The 25,570-nt window shown below is 49.2% G+C and overlaps 1 protein-coding gene across 5 annotated transcripts in view; it reads left to right on the top strand.

Annotated features, from left to right (window-relative positions):
- Positions 1-25,570, top strand: part of BCL11A (BCL11 transcription factor A) — a 152,278-nt gene that overhangs the window by 118,204 nt on the left and 8,504 nt on the right. For 4 of the 5 annotated variants that reach the window (XM_050893517.1, XM_050893516.1, XM_050893518.1 and 1 more), the window contains exon 3: positions 24,269-25,570. This exon is cut by the window's right edge. In XM_050893517.1, coding sequence (XP_050749474.1) covers positions 24,269-25,570 — 1,302 coding nt within the window. The remainder of the gene's footprint in view (positions 1-24,268) is intronic. The other variant, XM_050893519.1, reaches the window with a different exon arrangement.

The raw sequence follows: 25,570 nt of genomic DNA, 5'->3' as shown, positions 1-25,570 counted from the left end.
TTCGGAAATAAGCTGGTGGCGAGCAGGCCCCAGCATTTCTCAGGCCCTTGTGTTGCAAAGAAGCCAGGAAAAATGCATCGGGCTCAGCACTGGGATGTCTCCATCTGTTTTGTACGTATGCTTGTGTGTGGGGACTCAGAGCCTCTCCCTGGTGCTTATCTGGGTTGGGATGGTTAACTGAGGTGTGGGGTTTTTCCCCAAATCACACCTTTGCTGAGTAGGTGATCTCTCCAGATACTCATCCCCAGACAAGGCATGGCTGAGGCAGGAGCCCTGGGGGCAGCAGGAATAACTGTGTGGGTCCAGGTCACCACAGACCTTCTCTGAATGACCCAAGGCTTTAGTAGATGGCTGAGGAGGAGTTGTGTTCTTCTACTCAGTCTTACTCATTGCTTTCTCCAGCATGTAGCTTTTCCACTCGGGCTTTGCTTGGACCCAGGTTTCATCCTGCGGCCTTTCGTACACCTGAGATTAGCTCCCAGACGCTGTCTTTGGGACCTCTACCCCGGCCTCGCTGTGCTTTGGTGGCCCGAGCCAAATGTCCCCACCAAACTCGTCCAAGACTGCCTGCAGGACCCGTCGCTGCTTTGGGCTCCTGCGCCTGCAGTGGGGCTCGGAGCGCGTCTGGCACGCTCTGGGGTGAAGGCTTCCGCTTAGTTTCCCTTGCAAAACACCTAATAAAAATGCACACAAACTCTTCACTGCACTGAACACAAACAGGGCAAGTGGGGCCAACCGGGGCATCTCCTCCAGACGAAGATCCTCATGTAGATACAGCCAGTGGTGCTCCTGTGCTAATGCAAAACACCCACACAGATGAAAGGAAGGGATTTTTCTGGTTGTGGAGACTAGGTGAAGTTTCCTGATCCAGGCAGGAGATTTCCATGCCTGCGCGAGAGGTTTTCGTGAGTGTGACTTCATTAATGGCTGGAATCGAGGCGAGACGTGAGTACAGACAGAGCCTGGAGGAGCAGAAGGGGATGCCACGGTCCGTGCTTGCACAAACCAGAGGAATTAGTAGGTAAAGAGGTGTGTGTGAGGAGTGCATAGGAGCATTGGCACAGTTCCCGGTGACTGGCCTCGCCGTCTGGGCAGTGGGTGCCTGCTTCTTCCTCAAGCTCTGACAGTTTTTGCCTCGTCACCTATACTATACCTCTTGTTTCCCCCTGGTCTTGAAGGGCTGACATGCGCTTCCAGCCCCATGCGAAAGGACAAGTGATGTTGAAACGTGGGTTCTCAAGTTGAGGTGCCCCCAGTGAACCTGGCATTTGGGGCAGTCGTGGGTGGTGTTTTCGGAAAGTCAGACTTACTAGAAAGCCCCCCGGATGGAAGAACCCAAGAGCTCCAGTTTCTTCTCCATCTTTTGGATTAAAGGTGGGTTCCCTGTGCGTCCTGATGGACCTGCGTGGTGGGGCCTGGCCTCATGGGCCAGCTTCTGCTGAAGAAACACAGCACAAAGTGATTACTGGACATGCTTTGAAGCACGTACAAAAATATTTGACTCTGTTAATAGCATTTGCTTTCTTTTCCTCTTTCTTTCCCCACCAATCTGTAAAGCACTGATTCTTTGAGGGCCTGATTTGCATGCGAACATGGGGCAGCTGTTTGTCCCCTTGTTTGGTAACTTGTGACTAACTGTCTTAAAAAGCTCTTGTCAGTGGGGTTTTCCCATCCCCTCTCTTTTTAGCTGAAAATAAGTGACTGATCTGGTTTTTTGGTTTTTTTTTTTTGTCTTACAAACACTCACCTCTGGCTCAAGACCAACCAGGGAGAGTTTCTGCTGCAAAGAAAAAATAGTCCAAAACCAGAGGGCTTCAATGAAAGTCTCAATGTAAAACTGAAGTTACAGCGGCCACCACCAGGTGATTACCATAATGCTGAGTGCTTATTGCTCGGCTCAAGGTTTCCAAACGCTTGGGAACGATTCCAGCTTGTTTGGGCTCGGGAACAAAACCTCTCTGAGATGCCGCAGCCAGGGTGGAAGGGATCCAGGGAGCGGTGGGAAGCGGCGCAGCACCGTCCCTGCGCTGAAGGCTTGTTTTAATGGCTAAAGCTAACAGAGCATGCCATAGCATTGCAATAGGAATGTTTGCAGGCTGAGTTCAAAATGCTTATTTAAAAATGATCGGTCACGGCCTAAAAGCTGCCTTGCTTATTTTAGGAAGGAGACCGAGAGGTAGGACTGCTGTATCAAGGATGCTGAAGTGGTACCTGCTTTAGGATCCGATTGCAGTCTTTTTATGTTGGAGGGCATCTTCCTTCACCCCAGATTTTGCTGGCATCCTTGCAAACAAAACCATCACCATTGACGAAGTCATAGAGAATGGCTGCATACACCCTTTTTGGGGTTCACAGAGGTTTATGCAGCCTAACGCATGAGAGTTAAGCACGGGAGTAGATAAACATGCTCTGCTGATCATCTTCTGCTCTTGGTTTCGTTTGCAGTGGGATCTGTGTTTGCGAAGATCTCTTTTTTCCCTTAGTCTTTGAGGGTAGTCCACTTAAAGGACTCATGGAGCTGTATTTTCTTTACAGTAATGAGGCAGCGTGACATACCAGTCGTGGGAAATCTGATAGACTTGGGAGACCCTAGGAGGGTAGAAAATTACTTAATTTACTTTGTGTGCAATAGTCTTAATTTTCAACTATTTGAACAACTGATTGCTGGGGCAATCATCAGATCTTCAGAGTTAAGATGTTTCCTGCTGGAACAGAGCATTAGCTAAATCAGCAATGGCTGGGGATGGCAAAACGAAGCGATTGCGCGCGTCCATCTGAGGGTAAAGAGAAGATTAAAATGAAATCCCTGAACCTGAGCTGCAGTGCTTTTTATTTTCTGGAAAAGGTGAGGAAGGTGAAGCTCACCTGGTCTGGCGGTTAATTGCCCAGGTGGGGAGCTGGGGCTGCATGGCTCTGACAGTGGCTCCAGCAAGTAGGAGCTGGGTCCCCATTTCCTTCTGAGCGGGTGAGAAGCCCTCTGCTCGGTGATTCCCCTGGTATTTGCTCATTGTGAGTAAAAGCAATAAAATCTAGCGGTGGAATTACGTTATGTCTTGGGTGCTTTCTTTCCAAATTAGTAATAATCCTATGTGTCTTTGACCTATTTCATGGAGATGGAGGGCCGGATTCTGCTGCCCTTTTTTTCGTGAGCAGCTGGTTGAAGCGAATGGACCTTGAGTAAAGGGATTAGAAACTGGTCCTTTGTTAGGGTTAGGCGTTGCAGTTCTTGTGCTGTGGGCAAGTCCCTCCTTGAACGAGTTTTCCCATTGATTTGTATGAGAGATGCCTTGCGTAGGTACCTACTCATCAAGAAACTGGCGGTTTAGCTCACAAGGATGGAAATAGCAGCAGCGTAAATGCAGAGCGAGGCACCCACTCGCACAAGGAAGGGTGATGGGACCTGCTTTATTCATCAAGATCGAGCTTGTACTGGAGCAAAAATGACAGAGGACTTTTCATTATGAAAATTGTATATGCCGCTGAAAAAAAGTATTTGTAATTGTTTAGAAAGGAAAAGGGGCATGAATATTAAGAGACCTTCTCCTGCCTTTCCGTGCCAGCGGAAAATGAAAAATGCAGTGTGAAAGTATTTTCTTATTAAAAAAAACAAAACTGGACTATAAAATGCAATACTAATTTCTGAAGGCTGAGAGCTGCATGAGTGAGAATATTTAATTACAGTGGCAAAGTACAAACATTGGCTAGCAAGCATTCATTGCATTAATAATAATTAATTAATTCCTTTGCTAAAACATACTTCCTGCTTGTGTTCTTTTAGCGGGCTGGGAATCCGATCCCACTTTTTATTTTATTTTGCTGACAGCCACCCGGCAAGTAGGGAGTGTAGAGGATGGACAGTATTTGTATAAACAGAGGCTTTATGTTTCGCTATGTAGATGGTTACGTTGGGGTTGCATGGTTTTGGTTAGCAGGCTTCTGCATACGGAGGCGAGGACTTGAAGCAGATCAGCTGATTCAGGGGGACCGAGTATCTGACTGCTACAGCGATAAGTGTCTGTACAAATATTTATACAATCCCGATAGTCTTTTGAATTGCATTATTACAACACAAAAAGCTGTCAGATTTCCAGGGTTTCCGAGGCGTACTTCTTACGGCTCGCATACATTTTGCCAGCGGACGTGAGCGAGCTCTGCTCGCGCTCAGAGCTGGCTGGACCCGCACCATCGCCCAGCCGGGAGCGGGGTAGGTGCCGAGCCCGTGCAGCACCCAGCCTGAGCTGATAAGCCCCACGGAGAGCCTGGCTATATTAGTTCAGGCTTAGCACTGAGTTCATGCAATCATGTGGCACAGGGCTGACTCAGAGCAGCCGCGGAGTGAGACTGTGGGCTGAACAAGCTCAGGGCCACCTGCGAAGGGTGGTGGAGAGGTACCCCCTTGCGTTTGAGAGCCACATTTTAATGCCAGGCTGCAAATTCCCACCTTATCCTGGCATGCTCCTCCTCCCCTGGGTCGCTCGCAGAGGGTCTGACCCCAGGTCTGCAGCTGATTGTGGGAGGCTTCCTATTGACTGAATGTCACATCAGGCCCCACATAGGAAAATGACAGTTGTCACCCAAAAGGAGAGATTAGGAGGCTGTGGTGGCTTATGTGCAGGTGGGGTGCCAAGCCAGATGTCGATGGATTTGGACTAGGCGTAGAAGAGAAGTCATCTTGTGCCTTTTCTGCTGGAAGTTAGTCCAAATATCAACATAGGTAGGTAGCCCAGCACTGCCGACGTGTATGGTTTGATGGTGGTTCTCACTGCATCTGTGGTTTTTCTTAAAGCTTTCTCGGAGCCATGGGATTATGAGATCCTACTGGCACTCTGGGATAAAACTTAAAAATGGGACTTCAGTCCCACTTCAGATCGAATACACGCAGGCAAGGTTCACACCACTTGCTGCCATGAGGCCAAAGGGATTATTCCGGATCTACAGAACCAACAAGAGTTTGAGTCAGTGGTAGGGAAGGCTGGAGGCTTCACGGAAGTTACTTGAATAGATCGAACACCATCAGTGGAAAGAAGTAGCTGCCCCAGCCCTGGCAGAGAAAGCCCTGTGTTTTCACATGCTGATAGTGGTTGCGTGTCCTGTTGCACATTTATTTGCAAGATTAGGAGTTTGGAAAACATTTGCAAGGTTGTGAAACCGGAGTCTGGGGCTGCTGTGGGCCTCCTGGTGTCCTTCAGCATCACAGCTCAGCATAGTTTTGGTTTTTAGGGGTGAGTGTGTGTCTTCCAGCAGCTGTGAGTGTATCTCCAGAGTTTTCAAAGGAGTGTGCTCTTTACTTCCAGTGCAGCATTTGTTTGTTTTTAGGGCATGTTTTTCCCCAGGGAAACAAGAGTAGCAATCCCATGATCAAAGAAACAAAGCAAATTGCTGTGGAATTTCTGCCTAACAGTATTTAAATTAAAAAAAAAACCAAAAAACCATGATATATAATTTATAAATGAGTCACATGTGCCTCAGCTCTGGCCTCCTAGAGCAGCGTCCGAGATGTCAGGTTCAGCAGCCGGTGCTCCAGCAGCCTTTTACGTTAGGTAGCAGAGAGCAGCGTCTGTCCTCTGTGGCAGCCCATCGCATGGGACCCATTGCTGTACAGCGAGAGCAGAGCCATGAGGCTGTTTTCGTCCACATCCCCAGCTGCAGCGATCCCCTCCGCTGCTGCAAACACACTGGCTTGGACGGATGAGCCGGATGCAAGAAAAGGATCGAGTGAGTCAGGGAGGGAGAAATTGCCTCCTGATGCTCCTGGTAAGGAATAAAGCCAGATTTTCCATGGTGGCTGGTTAATTCGCTGGGACTGCTGTGTTGGCCCTGCTCCTGCACCACCCGGCGCCGCAGCATCCCTGCTCGCCCAACCGGCCAGTATCGCTGGACAGACCATGCGCAGCGCAGCAATGTGGTTAGCCAGATAACGAGGGCATTAACCCTGTTTTTCTGACCGTGTTCTAACAGGAATAGCCCCATTTTCCTGAAATTTCACCTGCACGCGTGATGTCAAAATCATCTCATTTGGCTGTGAGATGCGGATTGCTGCTGTGCCCGGCTGCAGCAGATGGGATGGGGTAGCTCCCCTCCCTCCATGCAGAGTTACTCGAGCTGTTGTGGGGCAGTGCTATGCTGAGAGAGGCTTTACCAGGGCAAGAACGATTAGGGCTGGTTTGCTGGAAGTAGTGGGGTTGCACTTAAAAATGCCTAATCGGCTCGGGAGGGCTGCACATGTTTCCCTGGCAGCCTCTTTTAGCTTCCAGCAGGGATGTGCTCTGCGACTTCAGAATCCCAGCTTCAGAGGAGGCAGACAGAAACAGTAAGTGCTAAGGGCAAGTTTAAGGCGGCATTATTAATTTCACAAAAACAAAAAGAAAAAGTCTGTGTAGTGTATTGCTCTCTGGACCAGAAACATTTTGTTTGGTGTCTCACAGGCAGCGTAGCTGGAGCGGGCAGATTTTGAAGCGGTCACCTGTCCTCCTTGCTGTTTCCTCTAGTAGCAGCAGCTCTGTCCCCCTCTGGATGGGCGTAGTGGCACAGGACAATCCTCATCTTGAGTGCCAGAAGTGGTGACTGTAGGGACACACTAGTTTGGAGGGCTTTTAAAAGCTCAGCTTTAGAGATGGGAAAGTAAGCGCACAACTGCTTAAAACTGCTTAAAAGTGTGGGATGTACAGCACAAGGCACATGCACATCGGCTGTGTTTGTACCCCTGCAGCTGGTTACAACCTGCATGGGTCTGATCCTGATCACCCGCATGTCCTACTGAAGTGGGCAGGGAGCTGCAGGTGCTGCTGGAGCTGCTGCAAAGGGCTGGGTCCTACCCCTCGGCTCCCATTTCAGTGTCCTCCAAGGCTGTGTCTCAGCCGTGGGGAAGCTTGGCGGTGCCGGGATCTCTGTAGAGCTGGAAGCTCAGACAGCAGCAAAACTGGCAGGTAGACAGTGTCCAGAGGAGCACGTCCTACTCCGAAAGCAAGGGAGCGGCAGTTTGCCCCAGGATCGGGGCTGTAGCCTTGGCACTCCAGGAACAGGACCAAAATCTACATCTCCGTTTTGTGGTTTGTCCCTGTGTACTTGTATCCCATAGATACCATATTACAGCACCTGCACAAGCACTTCTGCAGGGTAGAAATAAAAAATGTATACATATGCTTGCAAACATACATATAATTATTAAACACTGTGAGCGGCCTCGGCACTGAAATGGTAAATACGTTTTAGAAAATTGCCTTTAATCACGGCAAAAGCTTTTCTTCTGCTTAGCTGGGGACCAGAGCGTGGGTGCAGGGGGATGGACTAGAGCTGATTCGGCCAGTTTCTCCATCTCTACCTCGTGCAGGAGGTGGTGATGTGCTCCTGGGGATGGCTCGGTGACAACTGATCTGGGACATGCCATTCAAGGGCCGAGTATTACGATTTTGCGAGGAATTTTAATGTGTCTGTTTATTACAAGCGTCTTCCAGCAGTAATGTGTGCCTGAGTGGACAGACGGACAGGCGGTAGGATCCTGCCCCGACGAAAGCCCGCGGGGAGCCTGCAGCAAACCCCGCCGGCCGCCCGGCCGCAAACCCAGCTGCTGCCCAATGCGTTGCCTAAACAGGCAGATGTCAACGTTGCTCAATGCGACGAAGACCTGAACGTCTGTTTATTAACGGATAAGATGGTCAGGCCGGCGTACGGCGCGCGAGCCGGCCTGTGCAACTCCTGTGGTTTCCAACCGTACTTATCGAGGGAGGGGGCTGCCTGCCCAGGGAGGGTGTTTCCTCTAATCGGTAACTTCACATGCCAATGGCAGGCAGATGTGTGGGGGGCAAAGGCTTGGCTTTTTCATAACAGCCGCTTTTGCCGGGCTGAAGGGAAGAAGTCATCTAAGGCAAGGCTGGGGAGTTCAGAAGAAACATTTTGCTCAGAAAGAGTAAATATTCCCTGAGACAGGGTAGCAAGTGGGGACCTCACAGCCACTCTCTTGGCCATTAATTTTCACCATCCCACGTAGAAGGAGTCAACTCATCCCAGTATTTCTTAGCAATAAGTTTAGCTCCAGAAACCCTTCCCCAAGTCCTTCAGAGGCTTCTGTTGTCTGCCCTTTGTCCCCGAGACGCTGGGGGCAGTGCACGAGATGGTCGCGGGCTCAATTTAACGGCATCTCTCCCGCTTATCAGACTATATAATAAACATGGCTTTTAGGGGGGATTTTTTGGGGAGGAGTGCGAGGCGGGTGGTGAATGGGGAGGCCAGACACCATTGTCTGGCAAGAATGCGAGTCCCCGGGGGCGAGCGCGCCTGGGCTTGCCTTCCAAATTGTCCCAGCATCAATCCCCCCTCCTTTGCAGGATTTCCTTCTCCAGCCTGGGTTTTGTTTCGGAACAAGCGTTGGTCAAACAAGCTTTTGTTCGCGGTCAGTTGCTTGGCACACATACACCACTTCTGGTGGGGGACAATGAGGAAGCTGTTTCGGGGGCAGCTGCGGTGGGACTGAAAGGGAATACTGATGGAAAAAGGGCGCGAGGAGGAAATAGCTGGGTGGAAATTAATTGGGAGGATCTTGTGAAGTCTGGGTGCGGCAGCTAAGTTGGGAGGGCGGCGGGGAGTCCTTCGATCCTGCTGCCTCGCCCTGCTTGCCACCTCGTGCTGGTTTGTATTGCTTTTCCCCCCCCAGGATACCCCACCTCGGACCAGCGAGAAAGTTGGACAAAATATTTGTGACAAAGCGTCTAAAAAGCTTTCTTTGAGGAAGAAGTAAACTATTTATGGCAATAACAGAGTTTAAAAGGAATTGTATAAGTGAGACTGACTTCTTTGTCAGCAAAAATTGCAGCAAAACCTGTTCATAGATGACATTACCTAAATGACATTACGTACGTATGTCCTTTCTTTCACATTTCCTGTAATCCTGTTACGGCATTGTCCCATTACCTCAAGCACTGTCATCTTTAAATGCTGTCAGATCTTAACTGGATGGCCAAGGACATCGGAAAAGGATCGAGGTGAAGCTGATGGCAATTTCAGACCTGCCGTGTATATGGCCATCTCCCAGCCTGCCCCCAGACGGGATGTTTTCTGATAAAATGTTCCGGTAAAGTGATGACTCAAGGACTTTTACATCTTTTACGGAGCTGCTGCCCATCACCACGGCATCCAGCACCCTTTTTGGGGAGCGCGGGGTGTCGGGTGCAGACGGGGTGTCGGAGATGCTGGAGGTGGCAGGTACGAGCCGTGTGCTCGCTGGTGCTTGTTGGAAAGTGCTCCTATCCCTGAGAAAATGAGGACCCGGAGGTAAGCGGCTGGAAAATGCCCCTGCGGGACTGTGGGCAGCGCTTCCGCTCCCCATACAGCCTTCGTGGCATTAACGGCCATTTGCAAAGCAAGCCGAGCTCCTCGGACTTAAGGTGTGATTAACTGCAACATCTTGGTGTTAATGGTTTTTAACGTTACTGCTCTTTTACTGTATTATTGCTAAAAAATGACGTGAGGCCAATTTCTTTTACTCCAACCGTGAATGCGCTGCCCTGGTTTTTCAAAAGTGCTACGAGATGTGGCAGCAAATGGGAGGATTGCAAGTTCTGTCGTTTACCTGCTGAAATATTCAGCGCTCTTAAGCCCAAGGAGTGGGAAGAATTGGCGTTGAAGCAGTAGCCTGTTTAAACTGGCAGCCCCTCTCGTCAGGTTATAATAGCGATGGTGATAATTGCCAGCTCCGGGGGCAGGAACTGTCGTTTCGTTATCTCTGGGTGCAGTGCCGCGCTCTGAGGGGCTCTGGTCACCCGTGGCGGCCGCCGGACCTGGCTGCAGTGCAAGTAACAGCAGCCCCGAACCTGAAACGCTCGCTGCAGACAAAAGTCTGTGGTCAGGCATGTGGAGATGTATCTGGTTGCCTGTCTTTGGCCCTGTGGGCTGGTTTTCCCAAAAAGCAGAGCTGCCCTGTGGGAGACTGTATGTTGGCAGCAAGGGAAGTGATGCCAGCAGGGACCGGCACGTGGCTCCCCGATGAGTTGTCCCGGCAGCGTGGATGTAGAGGTGCTGCTGGCAGGTCACAGTGTGCCCTGCGTCCTCCTGTGCACCGGGATGTACAGCAGCATATGTTGGCTGACTTTGCTAGCGTAAGCAATGGAGGTCCCAACCCCCCTATCCAATGCGTCGTCGAAGTAAAGAGGTGAAGAGCCAGAAAAGGAAGACTCGTGGATGAAGAGCAGGAGAGCAGCTCTCTTCCAAATGGCAGCCATGTTCATTTGGCCCAATGCCAAGGGTTAGACAGCAGCAAGGCTCAGAGTTTAGTCCCGGTGATGCTAAAGAGCAGGGCCTGGATCCCCAAATCTTCCTGCTGAAAAGTAACAGCGGAACAGCCCATGGAGTAAGGGGGCATTTGTCCCAAGAGAGGGTATCGTGATATGACCATGTAGACTGTGCAGAAGGTTATTCGCTTAATCAGGTGAGGTTAGGGTTTTATCATCGCTGTTACTGGTATCTAAGTGCTGGCAGTTACAACATTTAATTGCATTTTCCTGTAAGAAAATGCTTATCTTGCTAAAAGATGGGATTCTCTACAATCCGTTTCGTACACTTAAAAACTCACGTTTCCGTTTCGTTCTTTACCATCAGTGCTATCTTAATCCATCTTCCAAGGCCAGTCCTCTGGTCTTATCCTCCGCTGATCCGAGGCCGTGAGCGGGCAAAAGTCTCCACGACAGGTCTTCCCAAACGAGTGCCGTCCTTACCTGCTGGTGGCTCTGCCCCCTTCTCCTGCATGGGGGAAGAGTGACCTGCAAGATGTACTGGAGCCATCTCATCTCCCCTTGCCTCCCACAGCCCCCAGCGGGGCTCTCCCTGGAAAGGTCTGAATCTGGTGCTCCTAAACTGGCCATGGTTTGTGCATCGCTGCCCCATCTGGCTACTAAATTGATGCTTTTTTGGATGCTGGAGGAGAATTTTTCTCTCCTTTCTAAATGTGTTAATAACTGAAGATTTGGGTGTAAAAGCACTAACTACACTCAGTTCACTGTGGTTTTTTTCAGGCATAGCTTGGCTTTTTTTCCCCCCATAGGCACAGGAACCATTTATAGCCGAGGTGGGCCGAGTTTGCAACTTATTAATCTCTCCCTTGCATGTGGGTTGAAAAGAGACACCATGCCTTTATCAAAAGCCAGGCTAGCACAAAAGCCTATGCAAAATCATCATCAAATCCTATTAGACGTGGAAAATATCTCTTAGATCATCTCATTCATTTCCCTGCCAATGCTAGACTGTTCCTGAGAGTTAATTTTCTAGTGTCTGCTGCCGACTCCCTGTGTGACTGCAGGTCTGTCATCTTGCCTTTGGGTTGTCACTGTAACTTCCACTCATTTCCTAGCATTTCCAAACAAGCCTTGTTTTGTTCAGTGGTTGCCTGTGTTAGTATTTGCCCTGCGTTACTTATTATCAGTGGTTTCTACTCAGAGAGCATCACCAGACCTTGCTTGCGGCTGGGAAAGGCATCCCCATGGGATGGGGCGTGCTGGGTGCTCGGGGGAGCTCGGTGAGTGCCGTCCCCTGGACGGGGGCTCCATCCCCTGCAGCCACCGCTACGTGCCATAGGTATCAGGGAAAGGAACATCTCAAAGGGAGGTTCCTCTCCCGGAATCGCTGCCGTGGGCTCAATGCGATCAGGTCGTCCCCCGTAAAGCATTTCTCCCAACCTCTGCTGGCACCGCCTTTGATAAACTCCCACCCCAAAGTCCTGGACTGACTGTGATGTCTACTTCGCAAGGGGAAAAAAATAATAAAAATTCAAAGCTGGAGCTATTTATAGCATTAAGCAAATGCAGATTTCATCAGGGTTTGTTTCAGAGGAGGAAACGGCGTGTAGGAGCGGAGTAACCTTACTTGTAACTTCCCGCCGGCGCTGGCGGCGATGATTGAATTCCCCGACACGGCGAGGGTCTGGGCAGCCCTGCCAGCGCCGGGAAGGTCAGTCCGGCAACTGTCACCCGGAAAGCATCAAAAGCACGAGCTGTCGATAGTGACCTGCATTTGCAGAAAATCTGAGGGCTTTCTAATTAACTGAGGATCTTTAAATTAGAGCGAAGCTGCTTGACAGGCCCCCTCATATGCCTTAAGTGTCAGGGCTCAGCTGATCGCCGCATCTAACAAGCGGCTGATTTTTAACAGTAGCTCCGAGACTCAATCAGCTCCTAATGTCTCCGTTTCAAAACGTTTCAGTGCATTTTTCATCTCTTACTCTGGAATTTATGCTCTTTGTTCCCTGCTCAAATATTCTGGCGCTTTTCCTTAATTTCAGGCTTCTGCCTTGCGACAGCTCCTCTGCTCTAACTAGGCAGCTCATCGCTTGCCTTTCCCCACACGCAATCCTCTGCCGCGGCCGCTCGCTCTGCTTTCTAATCAGTAAGTTTCAGAAATTCCCCCTTTCTCTCCCCCTGACGTATAGGCAGTGCTGCGGGGTCCGGAATTTCATTAGAAGGAAACCCATGTTTAAACAGAGCCCTGTTTAATAAGGGCTGAAAAGTGGTTTTATTTCAGCTTTAAACCCCCTCCCTTTAAGATAGCGAACGCAGTTTGCAAATGCACCTGATCTTGACCTCCCTCCTGCTGCTTTTGTGCAGCGCCGCAGATTTGGGCGCTGGCGCTCCTGATTTACACCGTGGCAAATGAGATCAAACCCTCATTTCGACTGCATTCACAGCGGAGTAAGAATATGCACATTTAAACTGAGGGCTTCTAGCTGCTGGGAAAACGATGGGGGGATCTTTCCCGACGCGTAACTCCCATCGCCGGTAATGAGACCCACGTGAGGCATCCTCGGGAAGGCAGCAGGATAAACTCCCACGTAAGCAGTGATTAGGAACAGATAAATTCCATTCAGGAAGGTAGAGAGTTAATCAGCAACTCTTTAAGACTTCCCCACGTGTGTTTATGTTCAACCGCTTATCCATATCTTGGCAATTATTCACGTGAAATAGAATATAAATCCCGATGCCTAATTTTTCTTCGAAAAATTTCACCAGGTAATCAAATCCCAAAGTGCATATTCTATTCCAGTGGTTTTATCAGTAAATCAAATTTTTATCATTTATCAGCAAAAGTTAGATTTAAGCATCCTCACTGTAATGTTTGAAAGATGAACATTTGTTTCAGTGGGTACTGTGCCAATCAATAATCTTCCAGCTTGACTCAGCTATCAATTATTGCTGCAATTATTTGTCTAGTTGGATATTTAAAATGTCATCAGAAAGAGATGATTACATATTCCAGAAAGCAAGGCACTGTATAATCAGATGAACTGAATCCAGTTAAATGTAGTGTGGTACTAACCTGTCCTTCAAAGCTGAATTCTGCAGCCGCGACTGAAACAACAGCTTTCTGCATTATTGTAAGGAAACAGATCTTAACCTTGGAACAGTGCGTGTTATTGGGGTCGGGTAATACTCGGCGAGAGGAGACCTTGCAAGCCTGGAAATTGAATCAGCCTTACTGACATAAAGGAGGGAGGTTTGGGGGGGGGACGGGACTGGTTTTGTTGGATTTCATCTGCAAATCTATAAATAAGAAAATCCACTCTTTATCTGCCTTTCTGGGAATTTAAACTCCTGAGCTCAAAGCGCCAAATTTTCATATGCCCTTTTTGCATTCCTTGACTTGATGTATGTATGGTAAATACTCTCTGTGCCCCGAGAACGCAATAAAGCTGTAGCAATTCTTGCAAGTCTTACATCCTCCAAACTCCAGATATTCGGAGTATTATATCATTTTCAACTTCAAGGATATCTCAACGATGGAGAGGAGACAGAATAAACTGAAGGAGACTGGACAACTTTACGACACCTTTTGGTCCTATTTGCAAAGCAGGGAGGGGAAAATATATGTATTATCGATTCTACTAATACTTGCTTGTGCAAGTTATGAAACTAAACGTAGTCGGATCTGGTTCAGCACTTGCTGTGCTTGCAACTCCATGGTGACATTGAACTTGCTCAGGGACAGAATAAACCTTTGCCTTCCTGGCAGATGATTTGCAGGTAGAGGTGTCGTTTGGGGGGACCTGCAGTTCCCCTGACCCACTTTGTCAGGATGGTTTGCTGCTAGCTAAATATCATTAATTTGAAAGCAAGAGGAAAGCAAGCCAAAGGGGAAGGCTGGGAAGAAGGAGAGTCTGAAGAGGATCCATTTTGGGAAGGAAAAGGTGGAATAAGGCTCTTGAGGCCCTCGGCTGAGGGCTGGGGCTTTTCGGCTCCACCGACGCGCTGCCCGAGGCACTGGTGGGAGCAGGGGTTCTGTGGGATGGAGAAGGGGACCTTGGCAGCACCTGGCTGGTGAGAAGGGCCAAGGCAGGCTGGCAGGGACCACCACATCTCTGCAAGGTGATGGTTTAAACATACGTGCTTTACAGAGCCAGGTATGTCAGATAGAGATGCTAATATGCAAAATGCAGCAAAAATAAAGCAAAGCCCTAGGTGATGAGGAGAGTCGATGGCCTGGCAGTGCTCCGGCGGCAGCCTGCCTGCCGGTGAGCAGCGGTGGGAAGGCGCTAGCCCCCGTTCTCCCTGGGAGAGGGCTCACAGCCGTTTCAAAACGCCAGCTCACTTCAGTCTCTCCAGGAGTGCCCTGTACGGTAGAGCCGCCGTGTCCTCCAGTGAGGTCCCGCAGCACTGATCGGGTCAGCAAGCGTTAGCGGCTCTTCTCAGGAAAGCAGCATCCTGGCATTGCATCTGAAAGTCTCTATATGTAAGAGCTGTGTTTGTGTACGATGTGCGTTGCAGAGCAGCGTCCGCGACGCACACTCACCTGTGCCGGGTGCAAGGCTGAGCGATGCCAAAGCTGCGATACAAACCAGGAGAAACACCCCAGCGCCGGCATCTGCCGGGGCTCGGGAGTCTCGTGCCGCGTCTCACCCTACGCTGGCAGGGATGACCTGAGATGTCATGCTAGAGCATCTCCTTTCTTTCCTTTGCAAGAAACTTTTCGAATTGCGCTCTGCCTTCTCTTCAGATGCCGCCAGCCGGGGAGAAAACAGTAGAAAAGGAAACCATTCATCACATAGGTGTATGAGAGTGAATAAAATGATTTGGAAGCTCTCTGTAGCTGTATAATTACAATGCTGCATTTAAAAAGTGAATTATTGACTTGATTGTCCCTAGCAGCCACTGGGTAAATGCATAATTACGAACTATTGGAGCAAGGTAGTGTTTGCTGGATAGTCAGATTAGGCTTTGAAAGGGCTTTGATGCTATTTTTTGGGCAGGGCTTAGATGAAGCTTGGTCCTTGGTGGGTCACAGCCCAGGTGGACCTCCCAGCAGGGGACACGCCTGGTGCCAGGTAGGTCCAGAGGAGCTGATGTAGCAGGCGTCATCCCAGCGATGCCACTCCTGTCTGAGTCCGTTCATTTACAATCCCCGTGCCTGTGCTCGGGGGGAGGCAGTCCGGGAGAGGCAGGTGGGGAAGCCTGCACGTCTGGGATGTTGGTTACTTCGCTAATGATATTTTTAGAGAAACGAGATGGTATCAGTGAGGAGTTCCTCCTACGGGGCTGACAACACCGTGTAGTTCACCCTTTAGGTCCTGCCGCCGGTGTTTGAAGTTAATGGAGCTACTACCCGTGTGATGCTGCAGTCTGCATCGCCTCTATTTCTCCATCCCCGTAGTGTTAGCGTATAGGGTGCATATGTGTGCATGATCAGATCTTTGCATTAGGGGTTTCTTTTTAAAACTTCATTCAAAGCCGAATTTCAAGCACAGCATTATTTTCCGACGGCAGGTTTCTTCTGTTCCTCGCTAATCAAGACGTGACAGATTTCCACCCCCCTTAAGTTTTAAAAAAGCACAAAATCAGTCGCAGCCTGGTACCTTACTTGCCAAGTTGGAGCTTGAAGCAGGTTTTCTTGGTGGCCAAATTGTAATCGCCTTGAAAATGGTGACAGACGTTGAGGTCAGGCCAGTATGCCTGGCAGTGCCGGCATGCTCCGGCAGGACCCCAGCACCCCGCACCTCCCCGCCGAGGCTCCGGCAAACTATGCGTTTTCTTGCTTGTTGTTAATGAAATATTTGGGGGGGGGGGGGGGGGGGGGGGGGGGGGGGGGGGGGGGGAATCTAGGCGTTACGGGTTTGGTTCTGCTTAGAAGAATGAGTAAATACACAAAATACGTTGAGGCTACAACCAAAATGGTCATCCATGAAGTTTGCACTTCTCCTGCAAGGGCCAAATGTTCCCCGGGGTTACGAGGAGCCCGGTCGCCGGGCTGTGGATGGAGCCCTCCCCGCTCCCACCTGCGTCCCTCGCCGAGGATGCTGCACGTTGCTCTTCTGCAGGGAGGAACTGGCCTCCCTGTTTCCATCCCTTCCCACTCCCTCTTTCCTCAGGCCCCAAAAACTTGTGTTTTGTGGAAATCTGAGCAATGCTGCAAAACCCAGTGAAAATTTGGCTTTGGGAGAAAAAGGTGAATTCCTGGAGTTCCTAACTCCAATCTAAATCTTTGAATGGCAAGGCAATGCCAGCTGTAGCTTTGTTTTTATTATTGCTGTCGCTTGGGTTTCTTTTTGAAACTGGCGTTAGCATTTTAGCCTGGTTCTTCTTTAAAAGGGAGGCTTTTAAAAGCAGGTGTAACGAAAAGACGATGGTAATGATACTCGGTTTAGAAAATATTTTGCCAGTTTTATTAAAATGATTTCAAGGAGTTTGAATTTGTGGGGAAAATAATTATTTTCAGGAATATCAATACGTCTTTTGTCAATAAGTCGTAGATAAGGAAAGGCTGGTAAAGATGGCAGATGGGGCGCTGAGGGTCCCACAAAGCAAAACATCTTCTAGATTTTTGACGTTTTCACAACTAAGCCGGTCCCAGGACCCGCCATCAGGCCTGTTCATAAACAACGTGGACTTGATTTGCAGAATTTTATTTTTCAAATGCACAACAGCAATGGTGCTTCTCGTTTCACAAGCAATGCTGCATCAATTCCTAGAGAGTTTCGGGGACGTTTTCCTTTTTCAGTGTTTCTGAATCCAGTTCATCTAGTGATAAAGAGAAAAGATTAGAGAGAAGGTACTCTGTTATACGTAAATACAGCTACTGCTGTTATTTATTATTATTTTAATTATTATGACAACAACAGTGACAATGCTGATGCTAACAGCGCTAACAGCTACTTATAACCGGTTAATGACGGACCAGGTTAATAACACACGTTTTGCAATCTGGAGAATCGGGAGGAAGAATTAGTGCAAGAAGGAAAAAATATGTTCGGACAGTTACAGTTTCCCATCTAAACTGATGCTACCGACTACCAGGAAAAGGTGAGTCATGACAAAGCAGCTATTTCTTACCAAGAGAGAAGTGGGCTGCTGCAGACGTGGAGTGGACCCACTTATCTCCCGGCCCTGCGACGCTTCCTGTGTCCCAACCGTTTCACTTCTCTAGTTTTCAGTTGAAAGGAATTTCAACAGTACGGATTTCCAAAAGAGAGAGAGAAAAAAAAGAGATATTTGACAAGCCAGATGGAGAAGAACTGAATCAAGTACAAATGGTAACAATTAACTCCATTTTTTTTCTTCCCCCCTTTAAATACCAGAACAACTCCAAATTTATCAGTCCAAGAATCAAGCAGTCAGTTGACATTAAAGCTGAATAAAGAAGTTCCTGGGTTTGGCTCAGGCTGTTCCTCTGATAATTGTTTGGTGGCGAGCAGAAGAGAGGGGGGTGCTTACTGCAGGTTGCAGGTGTTCGAGTCGCTTTTAACTTTTGTTGTCTGCAGTTTGGTAGCGAAAGGTATGTACGTGCCCTGTAGGTGCAGGTAGCCTTGGCTTTGCTTACACGTGCAGGTTTTCTGGGGAAGGTGAAGGAGAACGCAGGAGCTAAGCCACCAAGGCTGGTGATGCTGGCTTGCAGAGAGATGCTGCCGAGGACAAGGCCTGGACCGTCCGGGCAGCGAGGGCCAAGTCCTGGTCTGCTCGGAGGTTTCTCTGGCACGGGGATTTCTCCGAGGGAGTAAGTCTGCAGCTGTGAATGAAATCCTTGCGAACAGCATTGGCACATAGGCAGTCACTGCTTACGCCACTGTTTTGTTTGTGAAAACTCTGGGAAAACTGGGGTGTCTCTAATACTGCGTGTTTGTGTGCAGCCCGTACGATGCCCTGCAGTAAAATACCCGTTATATTAATATCTCAGTCCTTGCTCTGGTGGTCCTTCCCGAGCAACATCCTATGGGCTATGGGCTGCCTGTTTTGGATAGGGATACTGAGAGGATGCTGCACGTGGCGTTTCAGTGTTGCTCTTCCGTAAAGCGCTGGTGTGTCCGGCAAGCAGCTTTCCTGGATCCAGCCAGGACTTTTGAGAAATGAAGGAAGCTCTTCCAAAGCACATTGGCACACGCATGCAGATTATTCCATTACTCACTTGGCAATGCCTGAACTTGCATGCCTAGCTCCAGAAATCCTTTTTTTTTTCTCCCCTCTCCCAGCAGTGGCATCTAGCTGACAGCTTCTCCTCCCAGCTGGTCTTCTACCCAGCATCTTGTCTGGCTTTGCTGCTGGTGGACATGGCTGTGGGTCTCGCTCAGAGTCAGCTCTATTGTGCCTGGAGATGTTGGCTTGCTTCGACTCGGACTTTGAGCACGCTGGGTGTATCTGTGAGCACAGTACAGAAAAGCCAGCTTTTTTTTAATATAAAAAAAGCCCCTTAATGCTGAAAGCAGCCATCTCTTCATATTTTAGTGAGTAATTGTGCCAACTGCCCTTAAAGGCACTCAAATGCCAATATCCATCCCACTCATTTGTTAACATTTTTCGGATCAGAAGCTAAATCTGTCACTTGTGTGTCACTGGTTAAATCACTTCTTTTGGGGGCATAGCAGGCAAGAGCTGTTCTGCTGCTTTTTTTTTCAGGCAGGAACCAATAACTTGAGAAACACTAAATGTTTGAGTTGTAGTGAAATGCCATGCCCTGGCACTAGTCCTTTGCTGGCCAGGATGTAGAAGAGGAATAAATACGTAACGGTAGGTGAGACTTCACTGGGTGAGACCAGTCAGGTTTCATATTGGCCCCACGTTTGTATTTGGTACATGGTATCCCCATGTAATTCTCCTAAAGGGGTAATTTCCCAAATACGAAGAAAATGAGCAGTAAAATTGACTGGGAGGAAAAATGTACACACAAAAATGCGAATGGTAATTGGAAGCTATTTGTAAAGAGTTGATGAGCTGTCCAGGAAGGAGAGGGTAACTTTGGCCCGAATCCAAAACCCACTTCACCCGCTTCAGTGGTGAGATGAGAACAGCAATTAGATATTAAAAAAATCAATATATGACAATTAAAAAAATGGAAAATAGATAGCAATCAATCGCAGTGAGAAACCAGGATGGGTAGAGAACTGGTCAGGGGAGCTGAAGATGCCAAGGAGAACTCGTGCCTGGCACGGATGGGGAGAAGAGGAGAGCTCCTCGGGGTCCTGGAGAAAAGAGAAACCCTAGAAGTGATGGATGGAAGAAGCACTAAGGTAGAAATTTTTAGTAAACATTTCTGTGGTAGACCTGGAAAGCAGCAGTGTTATGTTTCTGTATCATAGGTGGGTAATGATGTTTTTTCTAGCTCATTAGTAGCCAAGGAGGATTTTATACAAGGTCCAATGGAGATAAATATTTTAAAATGAAAAGGCCCTGACAACTTGCACCGAAGAATCCCTAAAGAGTTGACATGTGATGCTGGTTTTTAATAAAGCTTACGGACTGGGAAAATGCCATCAAGAGCTGGTTGGGGTAACCGTGGGAGAGTTGGCAACACTTTGCTTATCTCTTCTCGGCAACATAATTGAAGAGCCAATATAAGATTCAATTGATAAAGAATTAAAGGATAGAAATATAATTCATGCCACTCAACTTAGATTTATGGAATATAGATCTTGTCAAATAAACCTGATTTCATTCTTCCAGGTGACAACTTTGGTTGATAAATGTAGATGAAATAGACTCCGCAAGGCGTTGGACGCGGCGCTGTGTGACATTGTGTATAGGAAGACTGGGCACTGGGCGGTATCGCTAGCACAGGCAATTCAGAGCCGGCCAACAGATTTGGGAACGTGGGGGCTTAGCTGGAGAAGCATCGGTGGATCGAGAGGTCAGCAGGGGTTGGTGGGAGCCGCAGTGATGGTTAGCACTTCGTTGGTGATTTAGAAATGAATATGCAATTGCGGCTGATTAGCATTGTGGACAAAGCAAAGGTGGGTGGATGGGTGAAGAGCAACAGGGATGGGTTTATGGGGCGGTCTGGAAAGACTGTCAAGCAGGGTGTGTTGAGAGCACGGTTGGGTACAGCCTGCCGTCGTCCTTGGCTAGAAGAGCGGAATCAGGGCCGTGCTTACAGAGCTGGGGTGCAGTACCCCAGAAGGCAGCAGCTCTGCGAGAGGCTTAGAGGAAAACCAACTCCTTCCCAGCATGATGCTGGGGTGAGAAGGGCTAGGCTGGTCCTTGAGTAGTGGAGGATGGAGGGGTGGCTTCAGGATGGAAAAATAACTAGATTTTGAAGTGTGCCTTGATTTCTGGGTGCACAAGTACCCTCGGTGCGCGTGGAGGGGCCCTGCGTACCAAAGGGCTTTTCAGTGTATCAACCAAAAAAAACTCAACAGAAAAAGAAAACGACTAGAGATTGGAGACAGAGAAATTCAGGTGGTCTCCAGTACCCATCTGTGAGTGTGGCTAGCTGTGGGAACTGACTGTGGTGGCAAGCAGTGGGTGCTCTCCTTGTCTTCTGAGCTGGTTTGAATGGTTTTCACTGGGATTTTGTGCTTTGCCCTAAAGACGGTTTGCGGGGCTGGAGGAGGTCACGCTTTACCCAAAGACATCGTGTTGGTCACGGCACAGGACAACTGAGCAACACGTATTGCAGGAAAGGTCAGAGAGTGAGAGCTGGTGGTCCCTTTTGACCTTAAATTCCTTGATGCAACGCAGCCAGGCATGTGAGCTCCAGCCCCACTGCCGGTGGCCTAAGAGGCCTGGTTCAGCAGTGACCTGCTTTGCATCTCGATCTGGGGGATTCCTGCTAGCCTCTTGGAAATCAGCCGAAAGCCCCGATGGCGTCGCAATGCTGCTTTGGATAACACAGCCCATCACGTTGCCCTGATGGACGATGAGGCATGAAGAGCCCCGTGGGACCTTCTCCAGCTCTGTCCTTGGCCAGCACCAGCTACTGCATCTCCCTGCTGTGCTTTCCTCGCTTGCCTGTGGTCTTGCCCAGATGCTTTAGCTGGGAAGCCCATGTGGACGTAGAGGCTGGCCCATAGCTAGGAGACATCAGTGGATCCACAGCCTTTGGGTCCTACAATCCTGTCCGGCTTGTGGAGGGACCCGAACATTGTACCAAAAAGCATGGTGGTGGGACGGGAGGAAGGAAAGGCGAGTCCCTTCCAAAACCAGGGGTTGCTGTGGCGGTCTGAGGACCCATCTCACCGCTGGCAGGCAACGCGTGGGTTAGTGCTGTAATTCTTGCAGTTTGGCAAGGCTGCATCAGACTGGAACGTATCTCTAGGTGGTGATATGGTCAGTCAATAGCCTTCATAATTAATCAAGCACTAATAGACAAATTAGAAATCGTGTGTCTTCAAAGCAGGAGGTGGAGACAAATGGCTGGTGGATTTTAACTGTTTCGCTGCTTTATTTTATTGCCTGGTTTTACATTGCTCCCTTGAAAATGGTGGGTTGTTTAGGGAAGTTTTGTACATAAACATGATTTTAAATTTAAATTATTATCTTGATTACCAAACGTGGATGGTGAATTGAAAACTTGTTTTTCAGGCGAGCAAATGAAGAATAATATTACATTTTACACTCCACTAAATCAATGTAGCCCTAATTTTGCCATGCAGGAAATCAATTCCAGTCTTTATAACAGTCGAAGATGTTATGAACAAAGTAATTTCGCAAATTATGGCAAGTAACACGTTTATTGATGACTGTAGTTTAGGAATTTAGAATTTGTGAGCACTGTAATATAATAAGGCCGTACTGGCAGGAGCTGAGTGAAATACAGATTATACGGTGAAACTGTAATGCATCATTTGCTATTAGTGGACTGGTAATAATTACCAGTTTCAAAGCAGCTTTTTCCATGTAATCTTTAGTCTCAGTTGTAACAGCCCTTCTCATTGACATTATGATTACACGAGCTGCCCTTATGATCTAGAATATCTAGTTGATGGGAATACTAAAATGTGGTAGCGAACGCTCGATGTTGTGTCCTCATTATAAGATAAAATGCTATTTTCTCTGACCTAATCTATAAGGTAGAGAGGCGAGGTAGCGTTACATTGTTAGCTCCTACCGTGGTGTTAAAAACTTCCACTTCATTACGGCGAAGCAAGATGAAATTTTCCCATTTAAGATTTTTTTCTGAGCTCACAAATGAGCATAGGAATGTGAAAGTCCAATTGAATTTCCCTCTAATTTCAGCAGATTTAAGTATTTATCTGCGCTCGCATGCCTGGCACATACTAAACACCGCAGTGCATTTTATTCCGATGCCGGCTTCAGGATGAAACATTAAATATTATTCCAAGGGCTTTTAAAGTGATTAAAGTGTTAAATGCCTGCTGTAGACAGTCGAGTCTCTTTTTACTCGCCGGATTCAGCTTCTTAGGCCAAACGTAGAATAACTGCAGAGCCGGGAGGCAGGGAGGAAATCTGTGCCGGGGCGCTACAGCCGGCGCTGCGGGCTGCCTGCCTCTCGTATCCCCAAATCATCATTCAGCTCACCAGATAATGAAAATGCCCATACGATGCTTTTTTTCCCTTCCTCCCAAGTGAGATGGGAGACAAGACGGGCGCAGATAAAGCGATGTTTTCTTTCCAAATCTGCCTCAATTGTTTTGTCTTTTCCTTTTCTTCATATTAGGCAAATAGGGGAAACCTAACAGGGGCAACTCTCAGTGCAGCATGTAAAGAGGTTTACCCAGGAGTGGTGCCGATGGAGCAGACGCCTCGTAATGTAAATGCTGGGTCAGGGCAGGAGTATGTGGTGCAGGCAGGTATCACCCCAAGCAGTGATGCCCTTGGAGGGCTCCTGGTTTATTCCTCAGCAAACCTCAAGATCATGTTTATTTTTTTTAAATATCACTAAACAGCAGCTCTAAGAGAACTGCTGGGCAGGGCTGGAAATGAATTTTTATCCTTCTCTTAGCTCCAGTTTCAGTTTACCAGCAGTTAGTAAAAAACATCCATAGGGGGGTGGAAGTGAATTATTCGCAAAATTACAGTAATCGATAAAAGTGCACTCACCTTCGCCATATCTCATGCCACTCTTTCCTCGCGGGCGGCCCTCAAAAAGTTATTCATCCCCCTTGTTTTGCCATATATTAGAAGGGGCTGCTTTCTGCTGTCATTATTAGCCGGCTTTTTGTTTAGTTATTTATTAGTTGGTTGCTCTTTTATAATGTCCATGTTATCTCCAAAAATAAATTATCATGAAATAGAGTTAGCTCGCTACTTGCCAAAGTGGCATTTACCATCCTCAGCTTCTTTTCAGTGCGAGAGAAATAATGCGGCTCCGGCAGGGCGCTCGGCCAGGCCTCCTGGCCGCCCTCCAGCTCTTTCCCTGGCGGAGCTGCCACTCTCTCTGCCTTCCCCTCTCCCTGTCCCATGCACTATTTTATTTAAATTTTTTTCCTTTTCTTTTTTTTTTTTTTTTTTTTTTTTTGCCCCAGAGTTGAATCTCTGCTAAGGAGCAGGAGATACTGCCTAATTTTGTACACATTGTTAGTCTCTCAAAATAAGGAGGAGGCTAATAATGTGACGTTGCCCAGCTTGCTAGCAGTTGTGATGCTTTGCATTGCTGCTTTGAACCGATGTATGTGTTTTTCTGGAGTGCTTTTCAGAAGGGGATTTATTTATTTTATTTTATTTTATTTTATTTTATTTTATTTATTTACTTATTTATTGTCTTCCCAATTTAAATGTTAGCAGCCTCTTGCAGCATAAAGTCTGCTGAGTCGTAGCTGGCATCAATTGACTTAATAATCTTTTTTTTTTAAAATAGTTTTTTTTTGCTGCGGTTACCTGCCAGGGTTCGGTTTTGAACCTGGGGCTGGGGACGGTGGGAGGAGGTGGGCGCGCTTCGGGTGGGTTTGGACCTCCCCGTCGCACCCCTCGCCTTCTCCCGTCCCCTGTTCCCTGCCTGCGCCTGAGCTGGGACGTCCCTTCCCCAGCTCCCAGCTGAGCGTTCCGGAGGAGAGGAGCTTAGGCGGGGAGGCGAGCTCTCGCCCGCCGGTGGACGGCTGGAGATTGACGCTGCTTGTTGTGTTATTTTGCAGGTAAAGACGAGCCCAGCAGCTACACGTGTACGACTTGTAAACAGCCTTTCAACAGCGCCTGGTTCCTCTTGCAGCACGCACAGAACACGCACGGCTTACGGATCTACCTAGAAAGCGAGCACGGCAGCCCCCTGACGCCACGGGTTGGTATCCCAACAGGACTAGGTGCAGAGTGCCCTTCCCAGCCACCTCTCCACGGGATTCACATTGCAGACAATAACCCTTTTAACCTGCTCAGAATACCCGGCTCGGTCTCGAGGGAGGCGTCGGGGCTGGGAGAAGGGCGTTTCCCACCCACGCCGCCCCTCTTTAGCCCTCCCCCGAGGCACCATTTGGATCCGCATCGCATTGAGCGCCTGGGTGCGGAAGAAATGGCTCTGGCCACCCATCACCCTAGTGCCTTTGACAGGGTGCTGCGACTGAACCCCATGGCGATGGAGCCCCCCGCTATGGATTTCTCCCGGAGGCTGCGGGAGCTGGCCGGCAACACCTCCAGCCCGCCCTTGTCCCCGAGCCGGCCCAGCCCTATGCAAAGGTTGCTGCAGCCCTTCCAGCCCGGCAGCAAGCCCCCGTTCCTGGCCACGCCGCCCCTTCCTCCTCTGCAGTCCGCTCCTCCTCCCTCCCAGCCGCCCATGAAGTCCAAGTCCTGCGAGTTCTGCGGGAAGACCTTCAAGTTTCAGAGCAACCTGGTGGTCCACCGCCGGAGCCACACCGGGGAGAAGCCCTACAAGTGCAACCTCTGCGACCACGCCTGCACGCAGGCCAGCAAGCTGAAGCGCCACATGAAGACCCACATGCACAAGTCCTCCCCCATGACGGTGAAGTCGGACGACGGGCTCTCCACCGCCAGCTCCCCTGAGCCGGGCACCAGCGACCTGGTGGGCAGCGCCAGCAGCGCCCTCAAGTCCGTGGTGGCCAAGTTCAAGAGTGAGAACGACCCCAACATGATCCCCGAGAACGGGGACGAGGAAGAGGAGGAAGAGGAAGAGGAGGAGGAGGAGGAGGAGGAGGAAGAGGAGGAGGACTTGAACGAGAGCGACAGGCCGGACTACGGCTTCGGGATGAGCCTGGAGGCGGCCCGCCACCACGAGAACAACTCGCGGGCCGGCGAGGAGGGACGGTCGATGCCGGATGTCATGCAGGGCATGGTCCTGAGCTCCATGCAGCACTTCAGCGAGGCCTTCCACCAGGTCCTGGGGGAGAAACACAAGCGGGGCCACCTCCCCGAGCCCGAAGCGCACAGGGACACTTGCGACGAAGACTCGGTGGCCGGCGAGTCCGACCGCATCGACGAGGGGGCAG

This window comes from Gymnogyps californianus, chromosome 3, assembly GCF_018139145.2.
Source record: "Gymnogyps californianus isolate 813 chromosome 3, ASM1813914v2, whole genome shotgun sequence".
Taxonomy (NCBI): Eukaryota; Metazoa; Chordata; class Aves; order Accipitriformes; family Cathartidae; genus Gymnogyps; species Gymnogyps californianus.
Note: the sequence above shows the minus strand (reverse complement) of the source record. Positions and strands in the feature narration are given on the sequence as shown.